The sequence below is a fragment of the Setaria viridis genome, chromosome 5 (genome assembly GCF_005286985.2).
Source record: "Setaria viridis chromosome 5, Setaria_viridis_v4.0, whole genome shotgun sequence".
Taxonomy (NCBI): Eukaryota; Viridiplantae; Streptophyta; class Magnoliopsida; order Poales; family Poaceae; genus Setaria; species Setaria viridis.
The window spans coordinates 35533579-35556436 of NC_048267.2; the positions used below are offsets into that span (position 1 = coordinate 35533579).

Below are 22858 nucleotides of genomic sequence, written 5' to 3' on the forward strand. Positions count from 1 at the left end.
TATATTTCTACCCATACACTTCCATTTGAGGTGGATGTGAATTTGGGTATGAATTGTGGATACCAGCAACAGGCCTATTGGCAAGTAGTTTCAGGGTTGGCTTACGAGTTACGAGGGCTGAACAAAAGTTCCTAGCTCGCGTGGCTCGGCTCAATCAATTTTTATTGCAAGCTTATAAAGACTCTAGCTTAGTTTCCTTTCGATCAAAAGGCATCAAAAGTTCATCAACAGTTCATCAACTTGTAAGGAGGTCCAAGAATTCCAAAAGTGTATTTTTTGATTCATAATCTTGTTAAAACGTTCACCGCAGGTCCATATCCCTCAACATGACCATCTAGCGCTGACATGACAAGCTGACTGGGTATCTTCTCTCACCCATTTCATCTTCCTCTCTCTCCCTCTGGCATTTCATCGAACATGTCGGCAGCGCCGACACGGAGCTCTTCATCTGCTTCACCTCCTGCCCCTCCGCCACATCTGTCGTCGTCAGCGCTCAAGACATCTGGCTCCTGCGACAGTCGCTCGCTTTGCTCGCCGTCTCGATAGGGTAGGGCCGGCAAGTGGAGGGCGCTCTCTGCCGATGCACGCGGTGGCAGGAAAGCGGTGTCAGCATGTGCTGGCTAGGGGCAATTGGCTGTGTGCGCGCTGCTGTAGCGAGGTGGCTCTGGCGATTTAGGAGGAGGAGGACGACGACGTCGGAAAGCGAGCCGCCATTGTGCGGCTGAGGAGACAATGGCATCAGAGGGAGGACGGATGCAACAGAGAGGCGGGAGGTGTAGCGGATGAAGAGCTCCGTGCCGCCACCACCGTCGACATGTTTGATGAAATACCAAAGGGAGAGAAAGGAAGAGAGGAGGGATGAGAGAGAATATGTCCAGTCATTGTGCCGGGTCATCACTAGATATTTATGTGGAGGGGTATGGACCTGCTGTGACGAAAAATACACTTTTGAATTCGTGTAACTAAGCGACACCTACACCGACTTACAAGTTAATGGATCTCCGGTTCATTTTAATCTTTTCTTTTTTACCAAGCTTGTTTGTGAGGGCAATATACCGCCCGATTACTTAAGGCCCAACACTACCGCATGCGGCCATGCCCAAATGCAACAGCGCCCATCTTGGCGCTGCCCACCGGGCCGAATGGCCTTGTAAAATGAGCCCATTACGACTTTTCCACGACTTCGAAGAAATAGAGCGAGACTCCGAGAGACTCGAGGCCCCAGACAGAAGTACCCTGGCGGCCTGGCCACCGGCCAACACAGCAGTCGGCGACACACCGCCACCGGGCAGGCTCGCTGCCCAACCCCTCATTCTTCCCGCCGGAAATCCCCACCGGCCACCACCGCGATCCCCGCGCCGACCGTCCGCATCCAGCGCACAAAACCCTAGCCGCCGCCCCACGCCCTCATCCGCCACCGCCACCATAAACCCCCCGCTCCCCACCTCGCATGCTCGTCGTCCCCTTCTCCCTACCCTTCGCGCGAAACTCCAGCCGCCTCCGCTTTCTCATCCCTGCCTCCGCTGCTCGCGTCGCCCGTCTCGCCATGTCTGCCTCGCCGCAGGCGGCGGCGACCGTCTCCGTTGAATACGCCAAGTCCGGCCGCTCCACCTGCAAGGGGTGCAGCGGGGCCATCGCCTCCGGGGCGCTCCGCCTCGGCGTCTCCGCGCGCGACCCCCGCGGCTTCGACGCCACCAAGTGGTACCACGTCGCCTGCTTCCCCTCCGCGTCCCACCCGCTCGGCTCCGTCGAGAGCATCAATGGGTTCGACTCCATTAAGGTTCGCATTGGGTGGTCGGATTTGTTCCGCTCGTAATCCCGTTCTGTTTTTTTTTTGCGCTAATGCGTTGGGTTTTGGGGCTGCAGGAAGCCGATCGTGAGGAATTGCATGAGCTAGAGAAGGTAATGCATCCTTCACTTGCTGAAATGGCTTTCACATTTCTGCTATAGACCCCAATTGTGTGCCCTCTCCATGCTAAACTTTGGGTAATGTAGAATAGTTTCACAAATTTATGGCGAGTAAAGGAGTGCTCTAAGTAGTATTGATTTTTTTCTAAAGGAATGCCATAATTAGATTTTTTTTCTAAAGGAACTCCATAAGTAGAATTGATTTTTCAGAGGTTTTGTCCCGCATTATTTTTCCAATCCCTGCCACCATGCTTGTAGGATGATGTGTGTATGGTTGGATAGGTGTATGTAAAGTGCACTGTGCATAATTCAAAATGCAAAAGATACCACTGCGATCTCTTGGCTGAGTGGAAGTACTTGGAGTCAATCACTTTTGTTTGTTTGTTTGTCCTGGTTCTATGATTACTGATTAGTGGAATCAACATATATGTGAAATGTGGATAGAAGAGAGTAAAGGATCTGTAATAGATTTTTAGTTGCTATATAAGTGATCTATAGTTGTTGGGATTTTTTTAACAAACTTCCATGATCTACTCAATGATTAGGCAGAGTTCCTTCCTTTGTTCTTTTTTCAAATAATAAAAGCTCTAATGATAATGAGAATCACTCATTTTCAGAATCCTAAGAGAGAACAGACTGCAGCCAGTCCATTGGAGGAACCAAGTCCAAAGAAAGTAAAGACTCAGTCCCCTGCAGAGGGTGTGTCAGATAAGGCAAGCGTCTCTGTTGAGTATGCGAAGTCTGGCCGCTCTACATGTAAGGGCTGCAATGAGAACATTGCCAAAGCCACCCTCCGCCTTGGTGCCTCTTTTCATGATACCCGTGGCTTTGAAAATACCAAGTGGTACCATGTTACATGCTTCCCCACATCATCATACCCTGTATTTCCTGTGGAGAATCTGAAGGGGTTTGATTCAGTCGAGGTTTGTGCTTTTATGTTGCAAGCTTTTGCATTTTGTTCTCATTATGGATACTCATTTTTGGATTTGGTGTGTATGTAGGATCATGATCGCGAGAAGCTGCAGAAGTTAGCAGAGGTATCAATTAATCAATTGTACAGCTACTTTAAATCAAGTGGCCCTTTTATCATGAAGTACTGTACTCACTAGTTTTTAGTTTGTGTAAATATTGGAAAGATGTAAGTCCATAATTTGCTCCGCAAAAGAAGTTTAATGGAACTTACAGCATTTCCTCAACTGAAACTCTTGGAGTTATAACATGCAATTATTTGACAGTTCATTCTAGTTGTCCTGTTCATTTGGTTAATATTTTCTGTGCCTTGTGTTATACAACCACTCAATATGTGCTTTTAATTAGAATCAATGTATTCACTTGCAGAATCACAAGAGTGATGACAATGCAGCTGATCAGTTAAAGAAAGAAATGGTTGGAATTTGATTTGACATGAGCATTTTGCATTTGACCCTAGCCCCCTATATAGCACTTATTGATGTAACATTTTCTGCATTACTTGATTTCTTCTAGGCTCACAGCATTGGGGACTCGAAAGAAGTTACTGAAAAGAATCCGGAAGAAGTAAAGGTGAATCACATACACTTAAGTCTGGCTAACCTTTGATAACACCTGTAAAGAAGGCACACACAAAAGACTGAACAATGTGAACATAAAGGTCATGTCTACTTTCAAATCAATCTGCTTGTCCACCACAATATGTGCTAGGTGAGGACAAAACGAGTAAAGAAAATTAGTAAATTATTACTAGTATTGTATAAGATGTTTAATTTTCTTTGGAAACTCTTGGCCTGATTTCCAATTCAATAATCAGAAAAATTCCTTTACAGAATCCATTGGGCAAGCCTAGTCCAAAGAAAGTAAAGACTCACATGGCTTCGCCTGCGAAGGGGGTGTCTGAAAAGGTAAGCGTTTTGGTTGAGTATGCAAAGTCTGGCCGCTCCACCTGCAAGGGATGCGGTGAGAATATTGCCAAAGGTGCCCTCCGCCTTGGTGCCTCTGCTCATGACCCCCGTGGTTATGACAGCACCAAATGGTACCATGTTGCATGCTTCCCTGCCTCATCATACCCAGTGTTTCCTGTGGAGAGTCTTAAGGGATTTGATTCCATCAAGGTTTGTCCTTCGGTATATTTCAATCCTTTTAAATTTTATTCTGCTTATGGAGAGATTGGTGACTAATGTATAGATTTTGGGTGCGTGCAGAGTAACGACCGTGAGAAGTTGCAGGAGTTGGAGGAGGTAAATAATCGGTCACTCAAACTTGTATAAACTGGGTGGTATCCTCGCTATAAATTGTTAGATATGCCTACTTTTAGGTGATGTTTTTGTAAATATGGAAAAGATTGGCACTTTTGGTGAACAAAGGGAGAGGAAAAGAAGTTTTTATCTGTTTGTTAATCAAAATTGTTGGAGTAATAAAATGATGCTGGCACTTAGCGGCCTGTTTAATTTATCCAAATTATATGTTTTTTAGTTTTTATGACTTCTGACTTGCCATCTTATGGCAGTTTTCTTTTGCTATTTGCTAGTAAATTCTCAGTTTTGTTCACCACATTTGCAGAATTACAAGAGAGATGGCAATGCAGCTGATCAATCGAGTGAGCCAAACCTGAAGGAACAAATGGTTGTCCTTTGATTCAACATGCATCTTGTAGTTGATTTCAGAACCAACACATTTTTTCGTGTTTGATGCGACTTCTCTATAACCACTCTTACTTGATTTCGTTTAGGTTGACAGCATGGGGGTCTCTAAAGAAGGTGCTGAAAATAATCTGGAAGCAGTAAAGGTGACTTTATATGCTTTGGACTTTACCTAAATCATTAACACCTATAGAGGAAGCTGACACTAAATAAATAAATAAATGAAGTAATTTTTCCATTCGGACTGGTAAACCGCAACTAACTAGCGATGATTAGAGCAACTCCAGCAGACCCTACTCTAAGTTTAGAGGGCCAATTAAAAAAAAACGCGCTCCAGCAGGCCCTCTACTTGGCTCCCTATTTTGGGGAGGCCTCCAACTTTCCCCCTCCACCCTCCATTCCGGGGGGGTCTCCAGGGTGCCCTCTATCTATGGGGGCTATTGCTGGAGTTGGAGACATTTTTGCGGCCCTTAAAAAAATAGAGAGAACCCCATTTGATCTTTAGGGGCTTTAGCTTGAGGGCTATTGCTGGAGTTGCTCTTAAATTGTTGGTATGCATCTGAACCAATATCTCAAGCTGGTGGCATGTGCATAGCTGTATGTCCGAACCTACTACTTGTGTCCTACCACAATATGGTGCCTGATAAACAGGCATTATGTTTCTTCCATATCATGTTGATGATTGCCACACTGGCCTTGGCACGATCATCCTTCTAATTGTTAATCAACTTTGAGTGGTAGTAATATATCTGAAACTGAAAACACAGAGAACTCCTTTTAATGTGGCTACCCGCTACCCATTGATTTTGTTGCTTGATCATTATTCTACCTGCATCCATCACATATGCTCCTAAAAAAATGATTCCAAAGGTGTTAGCTTTATATGACTATACCCTGCTGTATAAATTTGCTTGCATTCATGAATGTGTCGGTTGACAATGTTTGCATTGATTGTATATGACTGTTAATTCCCCATTAATTCATAACCTGTCTAAAGTTTGTGAAACAAATTCTATGTGCCTACTTATGATTGATGCTATCCCAGAAAAATACATTCTTGTAATGGCTTGTGTGATCAGCATTGGTTAAGTGTTCATAAATTCGCATGAAACACTTCTATGATACTTTCAGAAATAATCCTTTGTGTATTCATTGCTGATCTCATAATTAATTCATCTTAAGTTTCAAAACGATGAATCCAATTTTCTTCACGCGCTTTACACTATCTATTGTATATGTACTCATGAATCTGATGTTTAACTTGCTTGAACTGAAATATCGATTGCAGCTTGTCCAAATTTGTTATTTTGTACGGAGCAATACATATACTTCAAAATGATATGAAACACTCCTAAATTCTTGCTTATACATGTCCTATCTAGGAAAATAATGGTAAACATGTTAGAAATCGTGAGAATTAAAATTGTGAGAAAACCCTAATCCTAAACCCTATGTGCAATATGATGTTAATGTTGTGAACCGATATGCAAGTGACCTTGGAGTGATGACTTTTGCCACCCTTCCGGCCTTCCTCCGTCATTGACTTGATGACCCCACATGTCATTATGGTATGCGTGTCAAATTATGAAGCACCAATTTTAAGAATGGCAAATCTAAACCTTGTAAAAAAATCACTCCTTTACGAATCGGAAAACAGCTGCCATCTTTTCCTTCAAAATATCATTTCAAAGCTCAATATCTGATTTCTATTTTTTTAATATTTTATTTGACAACAGTTGGCTGCAGGGAACAATAGAATTCGTCCAGCTATATCCTTTTCAGTATCTGACATCAGTAAAGATTACAAGGTAGTTATATTCTTCTTAGCTATTCCCAATTTTGGCTGCTATTGCTAAGTGATTGGGCTCCCTGCCACGCCATGTTTGTTTTTGTGCAAGCACATTGTTATGCTGAATTGCTACATGTGTGCCTTCCTGTTGTCTGTTGACGTAGGGTGCTACCCTTCCCACTCATTGGAAGGCTTTTGAGACAGTTATCTTCCATGAACAGGTTTGTTGATATTTGTATCATACAATATTTCTGGTTGTAAGGTCTTACAGACTTTTCAAGAAATAACTTTCTTCCAATTGTAATGTCCAGGAAGATGGCCTTCATGCTTCGGCCAAGATTGCTGCATTTGATTTTGATGGATGCCTTGCCAAAACTTCAGTGAGGATGTATTGTCTCATAAGATATACAAGATTGTTTCATTCTAAATTATATTCTAGATGCTTCTGCAGTGGACATTATTTCCATTAATCAGTCTTCTAAAATGGACTTGCACTTTAATTGCCTTGCTAAACACAGTTTTAAATTATAGAGTGCAGTTCTACAAGTAGTTGGTTGAAGTTGTTCTAGGAGTTGGATATAAGGGCTATCAGTTATTTTGAATGAACTAAAGCAGCATTTTTATCCTGCCATCTGTTTACAAGTTATGACTATTGAGAACTGAGCAATAGCCTAATTGGTGGAGCCTACAGTTGAGAAGCTGCTCACCTGGGGTCGAACCTTGGTGCTCGCAGTCACAGGTTGTGTAACTACCTCTCTAAAGGGTTCGGTACTTGTACTACCCTCGCCTAAGACGAAGTGAGCCTTAGTGAAATTGTCTCTTTTCCATTCTTAAGCAAGTGATGATAGGTAGCTTCTTACATGTTTGGAGTTTGTCGAGTTTTCTTTTTTATCATTTTGTGTAAAATAGAACTATCATAATCTAAATCCTGCTATAAAAAAACGTAGCATTATACATTATAAAAAGATGCTAGCACCATTGTAGTGGAAACTTTCATGATCTTGAATTAAATGCAAAGCATGCATTATGTATGAATTTTCACTGCTGTGTGTTGCTAGGGGAATCCGTAGAGTCTTGGTCAGCAGGAGACTTCATTTTTTCTTCATCTGTCAGCTTTTTGTCTTGGTGTCCTTGATTAATTGGAAATATAGTTTTTACAAGCGAAGGTGTCAACTATGAATTAACATCTCTAAGGAAATAGTCACCAAAGTAATCTGGAGTTCAGCTTTGAAACATAATATGGTGATGTTTTCATGGCCTTGAGCATAATGATAGAACCCACTTGAGGCAAATTGTTCTCCCAAGTTGACAATTTGTTACAAGTGGAGTTTCTGATTCCACTTTCTATTCTGAATGCTGTTTCTTAATAATAACTCAGTTAGTAATTTTGAACCTTCTGCAAGTGCAGCATTGGTGCAGATAAGTGGTCTTTACAGCATAAATCAATTCCGGAAAAATTGCAAAGGCTGTACATTGATGGTTACAAACTGGTTAGTTGCTTTCTTCTCACTAGTTCTTTTAGTCTTTAACTTCTTTTCTTTTTCATTCTTTTTATCTGTGTGCTATGAAGCAAGTATCATGTAGCATGCTCATAAGTGCATAATATCTTAATTTAACTCGTTATATATGTACTACCTCCATCCATTAATGTAAGGCAAATTTTGGTAAATGAAAAGTCTACCTAAGTAGATCTTGACCATTCATTTCTCCTACAATTTAATGTCAATTGCTACAAAATCAATATCATCTTAAAGCCACTTTGAATACAAATCTAGTGATGCCTCGTGTACACTAAACATGCATATAATTTAACTAATTGTTGGTCAAAATTTTACATTTCCCTAGTCAAAATACACCTTACATTGATGGATGGATATAGCTTTGCTTTCAGTTCCATATCATATTTTTGGGAATAATGTCAACTCCTTTTGCCAACTGTTAGGTCATATTCACCAATGAGTCAAACATTGATCGCTGGAAGAATAAGCGGCAGGAAGCTATTGACTCCAAAGTTGGACGCCTCGATAACTTTATTGAGTGTGTTAAAGTCCCTATTCAGGTATGCTATAAATTTATCTTCTTTATCTGAAACCTGTCTCAATGTATCAAGAAGCTTCTGAGCAGCCCTTAAAAAAGGTAACCGATGAATGTATCAGATACTCTGATAACTGAAACTGAGCAGCCCTTTAAATAAAAAGGTAACCGATGAATGTATCAGATCCTCTGATAACTGAAACTGGCATTGTGCTTTAACTTAAATCATTATATCTTATATAAGTTTTTAAGTTTGCAGGTTCTGTGTTCTGTGGTACTGCAATTGATTTAATGTGCTCTGCAAAAATGGTTATGAAATAAATTGTTGTTTGGATGGAAAACCCGAATAAGTTTACAAAAGTTCTGTTATACGGCTGTTGTTTCTCTCACACTTGTGATTTTGAACCCAGTAATATCTACGTTTGCAGTCTAGAATAAACAAAGTGATCACAATCACGACAGTTATGCTCTGGGCTTTGGATTATTTAAAATATTTATAATATGTCAAGATTAAATTGCAAGCATTCAATTCTTTATCACTGGATACAAGACTCCAATTTGTGGCAAAACATAGGTCCAATATAATTTATTGGAATGTGGCTGCAAACAGTAGTGGACATAGTGCATTGAGAACACCGAAAGCACTGATGTTTCATATCATATCATCTCGGAGTTCTTGTTACGCTTTTCTTTGGTTGGGCCCAGCACCACCACAAAAAAAAACCCAGTCTGGTCCGGGGTCTGAATTTTGCTCAAATAGCGCTTGCCACTTGAAGTGTGTTTGCATTTCAGGTAGTTCTATGATTGATTGATTTGATTTCTACCTGCAGGTTTTCATTGCTTGTGGTTTAGGGAAAGGAAAAGGTACTCCAGCTGATCCATACCGCAAACCAAATCCTGGAATGTGGTGGTTGATGGCTCAGCATTTTAATTCCGGAATTGAAATCGACATGGATAAGTAATCATTCTATTCTCAGACAATATTTCAGTTTTACATAACCACACTACCACTAGACTGTCACAAAATCACTCTTAATCAACAATTTCAAAGAACTGGACTTCACTTTTAATGAGACTCCAGAAGTATACACTTTTAAGCATGGGCTGCATATTTTATGGTCTGGAACCACACATCTGTCTCACAAGCTTTACCTGTTTCTACTTGCTAATATGGAGGTAGTTACCGTGCGGGATAAGGGTATGCTAGTGGGATTGCAGTTGTGTGCACATAAATGTATACACACTGCTGACATGTTTGGGAGCCTTTTACCTCGTCCTAATCACTAAAAGAGTTTGTCCCCCATAATTGGGGGTCCGAGTCATGGTTATTTCTTTGGAATTGTTTGCCCTATATATATTCAAAATAAACTAGTGTTAGATTATGAGGGATGGAACCTTTATTGGATGTCATATATTGCAACATTTTTGAGCTTGAAATAACTACAATTACAATTTTTCACAGTGCCTCGGTGAGGACCATTGTTTCTCTGCAGCTATGCCCCTGTATAGTTTATTAGTTTCTCGAGTTAGTATGTCAATTTTCCATGATGTTGTAAGATGCACAGGATTGTCTGAGCTAGTCTGCACATGGAAATCTGTTGACATGAGAAGTAAGAGTGTTAAACCCACAGAGTAAAGGCTCCAAGTCATTTTTTTTACTATGCACGTGTTTTCTGGGGTTAGGCTTGATCAGTCTAGATATGGCAAGCATTCTTCTCTAAAAGAAGAGGAGATTTTGAGCTGCTTGAGTTGGCTGTTGCAAGAAACAGAGGATGCGTTCTTCTGTATTTGATATAAGCTATCCACAAGCTCTTCTGAGATTTGCCATATTATTTCAGATCTTTCTATGTTGGTGACGCTGCTGGGAGGGAGAACGATCATAGCGATGCCGATATAGAATTTGCTAAGGTATGACAAAACCTTATGTCTGAATGAGCATTCGACAAAGCATATTTTTTCCTTATTCAATTTTAAACAATTTGAAAGGCTCACACTTGTCGTTCAGAGAAAATATATAGCAACCTGATTCACAAGGCATTGAGTACTTAATAAGAAACTGAGATCTGTCTGTACCATGCAAAGCAGGAACTTTTGGATATCCATTTTCAGTTGAAATTACTTGGATTCTATGCTGCTTTTAGTTAGCCCTATTCGTTTGTTACCCTTTTATTTCATTTATTACAGTATCATGTTTGGGATAAGTAGGCCTTCATTAGCTGACGTGTGGTATTTCCTATTATAGGCCATCGGTCTGAAGTTTCACGTTCCTGAGGAATACTTCGGTCCCTAGGAGTTCTGAGATCAGATCCATTAGAGCAAGATGGTTATGCTACGATGATATGTAGTTTTTGATGTTGAGAGCTATCCTGATGTGGAAATCTGTCTTTGGCCGTTCAAACCGTCTAGTAATATCTTGGCTATTCGCAATTGGAAAATGTGGTGCTAAATACTTGCTGAGATAACGCAGGACTCCAGCATTTTTTTAGGATTCAGGACAGCCTTTGAAGCATCTATGGTAGATTACCTAAATTGGTTTGATATCCTTATAAACTGCCAGAATAACTAAAAACCAGAAAAAAAACTGCTTCAGCAGATGATCTATATGGGTTGCTATTTTAGGCTATGATCTAAATTTCTATCTGACTCAAATATATCAATCCAAGAGTGGATTGCTGTATTCTCTTTACGCTGGAGAAACCATCTGCTCACGTTCGGAGTTTTCCGCGTTGCCTCCGTCCCCGCGCTGCCGCATCCTCCTCGCCTCCGGTCGCCGGCACCATCATTGAAGTCCACACTGGAGCTCAATTCAGGCATTCCCATGCTCGATTCTGCTGGCCCAACTCCGACGCATGCTTATAAACTGGCTGAAAAGTTGGAACGGCTGATTTGTTGTGAGAGAAAAATACTGTTTGGTGGCTGATAAGCCAACAGCTGATTTGTTGTGAGAGAAAAATACTGTTTGGTGGCTGATAAGCCGGTTGAATAAGCTCAAGCAAATAGATCGTGTGGTCGAGCTCCGCCACTCGGGCGAGGCACTACGAGCCAGCCACGGCGCAGGCGTGCTCCGCCGCCAGCCCATCCCCGCAAACATGCAGGAATCAACGTCGTTTTTTTTTCCGGAGAAACAACGTCACTTTTTTAGCAAGGCAAAGGGGAAAAAAAAAGTAAAAAAACATCCTTTCCGAGACAACGCACGCCACTTGTTGGATTCCAAACCGGACAGCGAAGGTGTTTCCTTCTTCTAGCCCAATCCACCTGAATACCCTGATCATCATTTCTGGTGCGCCACGATGACACAAGGCAAACGCTTCCCCGCCTGTTGTGATCCTTGAACGAGCGGGTTGAGTTCGACCTCTCCCCTCGCTACAGCTACAGTAGACAGTACCGTCCATCTGCAGGCAGGCAGGCACTGCTGTGCTGAGTGCTGACGAGAGCCAGGCTCTCGACAGGAAGGAACCTGCCGACATTTGACTACCACGTGAGCCCGGAAGACCACAGCTCCTTCCGTTTGCAGTTTGCACAAAAAAAGTATCTCCGTTTTTTTTTGGAAAGTACAAAAAAAAAAAAATCTCCGCTTGCCTCCGGCTCCCTATAGCAGCAGCTGGTGAAGCCAACTTTTTTGAGCTTTACCCAATACATGCCGAAGCAGAATCGTGGACTGGTCAACTAATGGGTAAACACTAAAAACGCATTGCATTTTGCATCAACGGATGAATGCTTTTTCTTCGGGTTGTCGTTTACTCCTGACGTACACGGCAACGGCTAGCGACGCCGTGCTCCAGGGACTACAGCTGTTCCTCCAGCTCCACGCCTCCATTCATCCGGTTACAGTGCGGCACTGTTTATCACTGTACCATCTGATCTGGGCCGTTGGCTGGGAAAATGGATGGCCATGATCACGTGCAGTTGCTAACTTGCAGTCCCAGTAGCAACTGCAGTCGATCTGGGTTACGGATCTGCCGGCTTTGGCAATATTGATCGAACATCTCATCAGAAGAAAACGAGTACCAAATGCAGACGGCAATCATCAAATAAACAAACGGCTAACAAATCCAAATGCATAAAACGACGACGAACACGCAAATCGCTTGCCAATGTTCACGTTCACTCGTTCAGACTTCAGATGCCATCCATGCAATCCACGCAACAAGATGACTACTACGATCAACACAAAAGCGGCAGCGGCTTCCAGATAGTTAAAGCAGGAAATTTACGTGCTCCCCAGCAGAATACCACACCTCCAGGCGACCTCCATGGACACGAACGCGTCGGCGCAGGCGTACTTGAACTGGTCCTCCGTCAGCATGCGCTTGTCCCAGGCGCTGACGCGCACGTGGTGCGGCTTCTCCATCCGCACGCCCATCACCTCCCGCACCAGCGCCGCCAGCCCCGCGCGGCGCAGCTCGGGCCTCCCGAGCGCGCGCGCGGCGAGGCGGCGCAGGTCCACCGCGTGCGGCACCTCCAGCCCGTACCCGTCCCGCAGCCTGGCCGCGTCGTCGCCGATCCCGACCCCGACGAATGAGAACCGGCGGTCGGCGAGGAAGTCGGCCAGCGCGTCGGGGACGTAGTCGGCGCGGAGTATTTGGAAGACGAGGCAGCGGCGGTCGACGCAGAGCTGCAGCACGGCAACGGGGTCCGGCTCGCGGGCGGGGCGCCACTCCACGTCGAGGCCGACGACGAGCGGGTGGCGGCAGCGGCGGTGGATGCGGTACGTCTCGTCCAGCCACGACTCCACCACGCCGCCGGACTTGGTGAGCGTTGCGTCGAAGAGGTGGTCCCCGTCGAACGACACAACGTAGGTGCCGCGTCCTCGGTAGTAGCCCTCGATCTCGGTCGCCATGTCCCTCCGGCGATCTCTCTTTCTCCCCTCTCCCTGCGCTGGGGTTATCGAGTGGTGATGTGTTGGAGACGGAGATCAGACGGACTCGTGTGCGCTGCCTACAATGGGAGTGGGAGCGACCCTTCTGTGTAGGCGGAAGGGGAACAGCACGGAAACAAAGACGGTACTGTGTTGCCTGCTCTCGCGCGAACGGATTTTATTTTGAGAATATTCCTTATTTTTTACACCGACCTGTTCCTTCCTTACTCCTCAAAATTTTTTCCTTCCTTATTTAATAAGGACTTCAACTTTCGTTCCCAAATTGACACTATGTTTGATTTTCCATCCAACCACCGTTAAATGCCCTGCAAAAAGATGATTTTGCCCCTTAGGTCCTACCACCCTTTTTCCTCCTCTCCTCCCCTTCTCCCTCCTCTGCTCCACACCACACGATCTCGCCGTGTGCGCCGGCGGCCGCCGGGTCGGCGCGCCTTGCGGGGTCAGGAACACCTCGTGGGCGTCGAAGCGGCTGCGCCTTTGGAACGCGTGTGGGTAGGCCGGATCTGACGGTGCCCGCCGCATCATCACCGCGAGCCTCCAGTGCTACCACCGCGCCGGGGAGTCCTTCATGGGCTTCTGCGCCGCCTGCCTCCGTGAGCGCTTGGCCGGGCTCGAGGCCTCCGCCGTCGTGGCCGCCGTGCCGGGTCGCAAGTCCACCTCCAGCCATCCGCTCCCTCTTCTCCCGGTTGTTCAATGCCGCCGCCGCCGCCGGAGGTGGCCCCTCGGGATCCGCCGCCTCCATGTTGCCGGACCTACGCCACTGCAAATCCTTCTCCTGCGGGTGTGGGGGACGCCCTGGCCGCCGCCGTCGCTAGCGTCAGCGGGGCGTACGAGCCGCCGCGGCAGTCCTACGACGTGCGCGGGCAGCCATGGTCGACGTGCACGAGCAAAGCGTCGCAGTCACGGAGGAAGCGGAGTGCGACGTGGATGGAGTGGGTGGAGGGTGGGCTGCACGCGCGGCCACACTACTCCCCTTCACGGCGTGCAACGGGAGGCCGCGCCTAGCGCTCGACTTCCTCGAGCTTGGGTCCCGGCTGGGTGCGTCGTTGGCAACGTGGACGTGGAGGGGCGCGGTCAACCCCTGCGGCAATGAGGAGGAACGGGGAAGGCGCAGCCGGATGGAGGGCGACGGTGTGGAGCAACGGGGGAGGCGCGGCTGGGCGGAGGGAGAAGGCCCGTGTGGTGTGGAGCAGAGGAGGGAGAAGGGTGGTGGAGCCTACATGGGCAAAATCGTCTTTTCACAGGGCATTTAACAGTTCTCGGACGAAATATCCAACAGAGTGTTGTATAAGAAACGAAAGTTGAACTTAGTGTCAAATGGAGAACTAAAATTTTTTGAGGACCAAGGAAGAAACAAATCAGTTATCTAGTGTTAAATTATCTCTTTTATTGTTGGGGGCTCAGATTCCCTCTCGTGTTTCTTTCGTTGCTAGCGTGTTTTTTTATGGGCAGATTTTATCTTCCTTAATAATTGGTAGAAGCGTGGGGTAACCGGTAAGCCCGAACTATCGAAAACGTTCGAAATTGGTCCAGAGTCGCATGCAAAAAAATTTCAGGAACACTGTAGGTGAAGAGTATGGTCCACGTCTATGCTTGATTGCAAATGCGGATTCAAGCTCATTTTGCGAGGTGTACCGAATAATAAATCCACGTGCAAATTCGATGTCGTTTAAATTTGCACCTGAAATTTTATCTATGACCCAATTTTGCAGCTCAAAGCATGCATGAATCCACAACACGTCATTACGTATAGCTCAACTTGTAAGCAGAGTTCCCAATTTTCTAACTTTTAGCTAAGAAGGCTGATGGATCTAGCCGTCTAGGAGCGCAGCTCGAAGAAGCAACGAGGAAGTTGCCCATGCAAGAGTATCAGTAGGGTGTCAATGTTGGGCTCGGCACATGACCACCCTCCTCTTCCCCGCTTGTGGCGTTGTGTGGAACTTGGAAGGATGAAAACGAAAAGGCATAGGATCGTGTATTGGGAAGTCTTCTGTAAAGATTCTGCAATGGTACGAGCTGATACCTAGCTCTAAGCACTCTAGGAGACAACCCTTCTAATGATCTCACTCTTAGCACATACTCCCTCCGGTTTTATTTATAAGCCGCACACGCATGTCAAGATCAAACTTTACAATCTTTAACTAATACTTTAACTATTAATTTTTTATTTTAATAATATAAATTTTATATAGTTGGATTCGTAATCAAATATACTTTACAATGATCATAAGTTTATAACCGTAACTAATATAATATAAGATAAATGAATGGTCAAAATATTATTTGGAAGATCGTGCCAAATCACACCATCCTTTATAAACATAGATGGAGGGAGTAGCTTATGATATGAATAACTCCATATCTTCACATAATCTTGCATGTACGAAACTATCTTTTGATCAAAAGATAGCTCCTCTCCCACTCATTATGAAAAAATATTTTATAAGCCACCCCACGTGAGGAGGCCCGACAAACATGCATATCGTTGTCGTAGACGGTCCTGACTCGCTTTGGTCTCGTCGAACTGTACGTGGATTACCCCGTGAGCCCGTGGATGCATATCAGAGACGCGACGCGACGCAGTTCAGTGAAGTGAAAGCTCGATCGGAACAGTCAAAGCGAAGGACAGAGTACAGTACCTCATGCAGCGGGCTTCCGGGCTCCCTGACCTGACAGTGAGATTTCTGCGACCTCTCCTCCGCCTCAGCCCTCACACAGTGCAGCACGTCGTCGATGAGTCTTCTTTAGAGCATCAAAATATATTCCAAAACATATTTTGAAAGCCAACTAGTAAAAAATCTCGCTCCAACAGTTGGGTAAACCGGCTCCCAATTTCTCCGTGCGCTCAATCTGTGTCGCCTCGCGAGCTAAATTTGCGCCACGGCCTAGCGCTCCCAATCCGTCGCGGGGGGGGGGGGGGGGGGGGGGGGGGGGGGGGGGGGGGGGGGGGGGGGGGGGAGGAGTCAGAGGAGGGAGGATCCTGCTCGGGCTTGCACCAATGGTGCACGACGCCACCATCGTCGCCTACCATATCGGCGGCAACGCATAGATTGCATATATGAGTGCCCATGCTTCTTTCCATCCATGCCCTAATTTCGGCTAAAAACTTCAAAAACGGATTCTCCATCATCTCATCTCTCCCCTAATGCTCTTATTATCTCAATTGGTGGCCGGGAGGACCCTCGGGCGGCGGCGGTGCTGGGAGATGCGGGGGCGGCGTTCCGTTTTCTACGTGAAAAAGCAAGCGTCGGCCCACAAGGATGATGTGGTGCAATTAGTTTCTTTTTTTTAAGCCAAATTTTAGGAAATGTTGGAGAGAGTTGATTTTTTTCCTCCCAATAATTTTTAACAACGTCCCAAAACATGCTTTTTAGGATCTAGAGAAATGGAAGTTCGTCCCAAGCCTCAATACCAGACCTAACGCATGGTCCTCGAGGAGTCCCCCGTGATCCCCTTTAGTACCGGATGGGGCTCCACCCGGTACTAAATGTCACCTATTAGTATAGGTGGGGGCTACACGTCTCCCACCCGGTACTAAAGCATCCGCTGGCCACCCCCTGCGCGCGGTACCCGCTCCCATGCATGCATCCTATCTTTTTCCTATCTCTCTCCCCTCCTCCTCTCTCTCAGAAGTACTCTCACTCTCTCTCCTCTCCTTCTTCCTCTCCTTTCTCTCCTCTCTTAGCGCAGCAGCGCTCTCTCTCAGCTAGCGCAGCGCCGACCCTCTGCCTCCCCTCCCCTCCCAATCAGCTAGCGCAGCGGCGGTAGCGACGGCGGGCGGTGGGAGCAGCGGCGGGTGGCGGGAGCGGCAAGGTGGGGTGGAGGGCGGAGGCGGGGCGGAGAGGCAAGCGGAGGACGGTGGGGCAGAGGTGGGGTGAAGGCGGAGGGCGCGGGCGGAGGGCAGCAGGGTTGGGCGGTGGGCGGGCAGAGGGGTGACGGGGCGGAGGTGGAGGGCGGCAGGGTCGGGCGGCGGGAGGGGGCGAACGGAGGGTGGCGGGAGGGGGGGGGGGCGAGGCTGGCGGCGGGGCGAGAGGGGGTCTGGGCGTGGATTTTATTTTTTTTAATTTTTTAATACTAGCTGCGAAATCGGTGCTAAAGGATTTCCAACCGGTACTAATGGCATTTTGCCTAGTAGTGATACTTTTGGAGATGCTCCTGCCGTTCAACCAAAGCTTCCACGCAAAGAAACCCAAGGACCGGTGGGCCCGAAAGAACCGCAGAGTGATCGTCCCTTCCGGCATTCTAACCGCCATCCATCCCACCGTTCCCACGGTATATCTCAAACAGATTATATATATTTTTTGAAATAATCTCGAATAGATTATACACCTCCTGTTGTTGACACGATCAAAATAGATGGGCCATGCATGATTGCCATCGAGGGTATACGAGGAAAGCCACGTACGCGCGAATCGCGCGATTGCATGCCATATCGGGCACAACAGCACAAGGGACAGCGCGCGCTTCCCAACTCCCCTTTGCCATCACGGCCGTCGATGCACCCGAGAACCCGCGCGTGCGAACGAACGCCTGCCCGCGCGTGTGAACTACGATAACTTTAATCCATTTTAACCCAAACCTTCAAACACCCTGCTTATTTGATTAAATTTTAGCCTCTAAGGATAAGCAAATAAGCCACCAAGAGGTTGCTTATGAGGGCTAAATTGGATCTGAACAGCCTCTGCCCTCATTGATTGCTTGTCCGTTACCCATCGCCCTCCCCCCCCTGCACCCATCCGCATGACCGCTCCACCGGTCCTGCCTCACCGGTCTCGGCCACTGCCGCCGGCCGCTCCCTGGCCACTGCCACCCCTACCGCCCCACCGCTAGTCCCTGCCGGCCGCTCCCGCCCCACTGACGGCCCCGGCCCCTGCCCGCCGCTCCCACCCCACCGACAACCTCAGCCCCCACCCGCCGCCCCACCCCACCGACGGCCTCGGCCCCTGCCCGCCGCTCCCACTACCATAGATTTAGGGCTCGGGCGTGTGCTGTTCTTCTCTACATAGGGAGGCAAAGAAGGAAAAAAAGGGAGGTATAGCAATGATTATGGACAATATGATCATTGCACGTGACATTAAATGCTGTTTAGCCCTAAAATAAGCAGGCAAACCAAACAGCCCCTCAATCTGATCCCAAAACAAATCAAAAAGTAACAGCGCACGCGGAGATCGATCGATCGCCGCCGGGAAAGGATCCGTAGATGGCGACCTCGATCTCCTACAGCCACGACGGCCACGGCCACTACGTGGTGTCGTTCGACGAGGACGCCATCCGCACGACGCTGGCGGACTCGGGCGACGCGGTGGACTCGTGGCTGGACGAGATCTACCGCGTCCACCGGCGCCGCCTCCACCGCCTCGTCGTCGGCCTGGACGTCGAATGGCGCCATTCCTCCTACGACTACGGCTACGGTTACTACTACGCTCGCACGCCCCCCGTCGCGCTGCTCCAGATCTGCGTCGGCCGCCGCTGCCTCGTGTTCCAGATCCTCCACGCCGACTACATCCCGGGCTCGCTCTTCGACTTCTTCGCCGACGAGCGCTTCACCTTCGTCGGCGTCGGGGTCCACGACGACCTCGCCAAGCTGCGGGCCGGGTACGGGCTGGAGGCGGCGTGCGCGGAGGACCTGCGCGCCCTCGCCGCCGACGAGCTCGGGAACCCCGCGCTGCGCTCGGCCGGGCTGCAGGCGCTCGTGTGGGAGGTGATGGGCGTGCGGATGGAGAAGCCGCACTGCGTGCGCGTCAGCGCCTGGGACGCGCGCAACCTCTCGTACGACCAGCTCAAGTACGCCTGCGTCGACGCCTTCGCGTCCTTCGAGGTCGGCCGGAGGCTCTACGACGGCGACTACTAGGGTTTAGTGTCAGTTCGAATTTCCATGCGGTACTTTGTCATTAGGCGTCCCTCTGCTCCCAATCATCGTTGCTGTAGGCCGGCTTTTTTAGTCTGCAGTCTTGGCATGTAAATATTATGCTTAATTAGCTATCGTGAAGTCGGTTCTATAGTTCCATGTGAGCTGTACTCGTCAAGTTCGTTGCGTGGATTCTATTAACAACTTTATACTAGACTGGAAAAAGAAAGTGGTAATTATTATCTGAGTTTAAAAAAAATAGTGGGTGGTATATCTTCGCGAAAGGGGACAAAAATATTACGCACCAATAGCTACTGTTCTGTTCAAACGCCATACGCTCATGCCCATGCGTATGTGATAATACACCAGATGAAAAAACAAACTGACTCCAACAGTTAGCTGTTGCTCAACTCATCATTACTCTTCCAAAATATAAGATGTTTTAGTTTATTCTTAAATTAACTCCTATTTAAGGCTTCATGAGCTTGATTAATTCAGGCATCCCAGATTAACACCGAAGAAATACTACCAAAAGCTTCTCCAGTTCTCCCCTACAACTCTCAAACTATATGAGCACAATCATCCAACCTTTCAAGGTTCTCATTAGCAAGTTTAGTTTGTCATCATGATCTAGGCCAATTAGCTTTATCGTGCGGCAAGCGCGGTGGGCAACCCTTTCCAAATGAAATCACATAGGCCAACTAGCTTTGAAGGTAACGATGTACGTACAGAACGTTTGGGTTGTGAGCTAGAATCAAGGTAACTAGCTCTGTTCTTGTTCCCGGCCTATATAACCGCTGCCGCTCCCAACCCTCTCCCCGTCGTGCCCATCTCCTCCTCGTTTGCAGTAACGCACTAGCCCCACGACGACCACAACACGCAGAGAGAGAGGTCAACACGCACCCGTGAAAAACACGGTTTTAGTCGTGGATGGATAGGACCATGATTCCGAAAATCCAATCAGAACTAATCATTCAAGATAAAGAGATTTTTTTAGTTCCGAGTCATTCACCCGGGACTAAAGACCCCTTTTAGTTCCAGTTGGTAAAACCAATCAGGATAAAACGGTTCAAAAAAAAAAGGCCGCGCGCCACCCGCTGCCGCCTGCTCTCCTGCTTCCGCTCGCCCTCACCCGCATCCGCTCCACCGTCCCCCGCCTCCGCCTGCTGCCATCTGCTACCGCCCGCCTCGGCCCACCTCCGCTCCACCCTCACCCATCGCCGCTAGCTCGCCTCCGCCTCCGCCTCCGCCCGCGCCCGCCCGCCTCCGCTCGCGCCCGCCGGCCACCCACGCCACACCCGCCGCCGCTCAGCCGCCCGCCGCTCGACTGCGCCACTGCCCTGCCCTCGTCCCGCTACCGCTCCTCACTGCTAGTGAGGGGCGAGCAAAGGGGGAAGGGGAGGGGCAGCAGAGGGGGAGGCCAGGGGCGGGAGAGGAAGGGGGAGGGGGCGGCGATGCAGAGATGAGGAGAGAGGAGGAGAGGAGGCGTCGGTGGAGAGGTAGAGAGGAAGCGCGAGAAAAAAAGCAGGGATAGGAGGAGGAGAGCGCGAGGATAAGGGAGAAGGGAGAGGAGGAGAAAATAAGCAGGACCACGTGGGCGTTTTGTCCTAGTTAGAACCAGCCGGCACAAAAGCCCCCCCTCCCGGTAGTTCAACCGGGACGAGAGGGGGTCGTTGCGATATTTTCAAATCGCTACAACCGGGACTAAAGCGCTCCTCTGATTTTCGGTGGTATTTTTTGATCCGAGACATCTTTAGTTCCGAATCTAAAATTAACTAGGATAAAAGTACCTGAATGGAAGGTCAATCCTTCACTGCCACTGCTAGGGGAGTGCCATAGCGACTTATCTCCAGGGCTACTACGCGGACAGGACCGCGGTGGTGTAGTTCGACGACGACGACGACTTCATCGAGACGACGCTTCACGGACTCGGGCGACGTGGCGGACTCGTGGGTGGCCGAGACGTACCGCGCGCACCGCCGCGGCCACGTCGTCGACCTGCGCCACCTCGCCGCCGACGTGGTGGGGAGGCCCGACCTGCTCCGCGCGGGGCTCCAGCCGCTCGTGTGGGAGGTGATGGATGGAAAAGCCGTACCACGTCCGCGTCAGCGCATGGGACGCGCCAGAGCTCTCGGTGGACCAGCCCAAGTACGCCTGCGCCGATGCGTTCGCCTCGTTGGAGGTCGGCCGGAGGCTCTACGATGGCGAATACTAGCTAGGGTCTCTAGGCCGGCCTCTAGGCTTTGCGGTGTCACTAGTGTGTCAGTTTAGGCCTTGTTTAGTTGGTCAAATTGGAAGATGCAAAATTACTGTGCTAGCACTGTAGCATACTGTAGCGTTTCGTTTGTATTTGTGAATTATTGTCCAAATATTGACTAATTAGGCTCAAAAGATTCGTCTCGCAAAGTACAACAAAACTGTGCAATTAGTTTTTAATTTCGTCTACATTTAGTACTCCATGCATGTACCGCAAGTTTGATGTGATGGAGAATCTTCTTTTTGCATAGTGTCAAAGTTGGAAGTTGGGAGGTAACTAAACATGACCTTAGTGACACCCAAGCAAGTTTAGGGGTTAGATCTCCGTTCTGAGATCCGAGCTCAAGTTTAGAGGTAGATGTAACTTTTGCGAATACGGGGCCATGTATTTTGTTGTGGAACTAAGTGGAATGGATTGACTCCATCCTACTTTTTTTGGTTGGGTTCAAAATATTTAGTTGGGAGGATGGGTCCGACCAGTTTTTCGTTTGGTTGGAGAGGTTAAGAGGGATGAAATAGATGTCATTTTAACACCGTTAGCCCCAGTTTTCAATGGCCCCACCTATCATATGTGGGGCATATCTGTCATCCTCTGTTTTCTTTTTTTCCATGAATCTTATGTTCTTCCTCTGCTTCCTTCCTCAAGCTCCCTTCTCTATGCCGCCGCCTGCTCTACCGGACGGCTTCTCCTTGTCGCGCCCTGCTCTGCTCTGCTAGCTCCTCCCCACCGTGCCCTACTCTGCCCGTCGGCTCCTCCCATGCGCCGCACTGTTCTGCCCGCCGGCTCCTCCCCGCGCGTGTCGCCCAGCTCCTCCCTATCGCGCCCGCAGGAGGTCGAGCTCGCTGGCCACCGCGCACCCCTGCCTTCCCCCCGCACCTCGAGCCATCAGCAGAGCTCTCCGGCGCCGGCCACCGCGCGCCCCTCCCTCTTCCCAACCTCCGCCCCTCCAGCACCCCTCCCTCCCCCCGGTGGCGGAGCTCCCCGGCACTGGCCGCCGCTCATCCTGCCTCTCCCCCGCACCGACCACCGCGCGCCCTACCTCTCCCACCGCGTCGGCGGCGGCGCGCCCTACCTCTCTCATCGCGCCAGCAGCAGCGTGCACCTGCCTCTTCCTCGCGCCGGCCGCATGCACGCTCCTGCCTTTTTACCGTAAAACGGAGCAACGACGACATCCATGTGGGTTGGAATAGTCCGCTCGTTTTGGCGGAATCCATTGACCCGCATCTAGGAGGAATATTCCCTCCTAGGTCCGATCCAACCCAGATGTATTTTCAACCAAATACAGGTCGATGGGGTCCATTCCAACCCAGTTCGATCCCAGACCAAACACACCCTAAGTGACATAACGAGACAAGTTTAAGGACCAACCATATTGTTCTTGTCTTTAATCTGCATTCGTGGCACGTAAATGTTCTTCTTATGTTATCCTGAAATCGATCTCGTGTTGGCCGTGCTAGTCATTCATCTCGTATGGTGAATCGGTGATTGGTGCATTTAGGAGCTGTTTCGTGATCATTGTTCAATGTTC

The 22858-nt window shown here is 48.3% G+C and overlaps 3 protein-coding genes across 3 annotated transcripts; 2 read left to right on the forward strand and 1 right to left on the reverse strand.

The window, feature by feature from the left end:
- The first annotated feature begins 1231 nt into the window (after positions 1 to 1231).
- LOC117857911 (polynucleotide 3'-phosphatase ZDP) lies at positions 1232 to 10982 on the forward strand. The gene is made up of 18 exons (XM_034740820.2): positions 1232 to 1780; positions 1867 to 1902; positions 2526 to 2831; positions 2910 to 2945; positions 3247 to 3294; positions 3394 to 3450; positions 3711 to 3995; positions 4086 to 4121; positions 4444 to 4506; positions 4613 to 4669; positions 6260 to 6331; positions 6477 to 6533; positions 6624 to 6700; positions 7721 to 7802; positions 8255 to 8371; positions 9177 to 9304; positions 10185 to 10254; positions 10589 to 10982. The coding sequence occupies exons 1-18, from the start codon at positions 1451 to 1453 to the stop codon at positions 10634 to 10636; spliced, it is 1905 nt and encodes a 634-aa protein (XP_034596711.1). The 5' UTR covers positions 1232 to 1450; the 3' UTR covers positions 10637 to 10982.
- A 1269-nt stretch (positions 10983 to 12251) lies between these two features.
- On the reverse strand, positions 12252 to 13325 carry LOC117858354 (3'-5' exonuclease). The gene has a single exon (XM_034741411.2). It carries the CDS (start codon positions 13184 to 13186, stop codon positions 12557 to 12559), a length of 630 nt encoding a protein of 209 aa, XP_034597302.1. The 5' UTR covers positions 13187 to 13325; the 3' UTR covers positions 12252 to 12556.
- A 5043-nt stretch (positions 13326 to 18368) lies between these two features.
- On the forward strand, positions 18369 to 19814 carry LOC117856494 (3'-5' exonuclease). Its single transcript, XM_034738847.2, has one exon. It carries the CDS (start codon positions 18426 to 18428, stop codon positions 19074 to 19076), a length of 651 nt encoding a protein of 216 aa, XP_034594738.1. The 5' UTR covers positions 18369 to 18425; the 3' UTR covers positions 19077 to 19814.
- The last annotated feature ends 3044 nt before the right edge of the window (positions 19815 to 22858 follow it).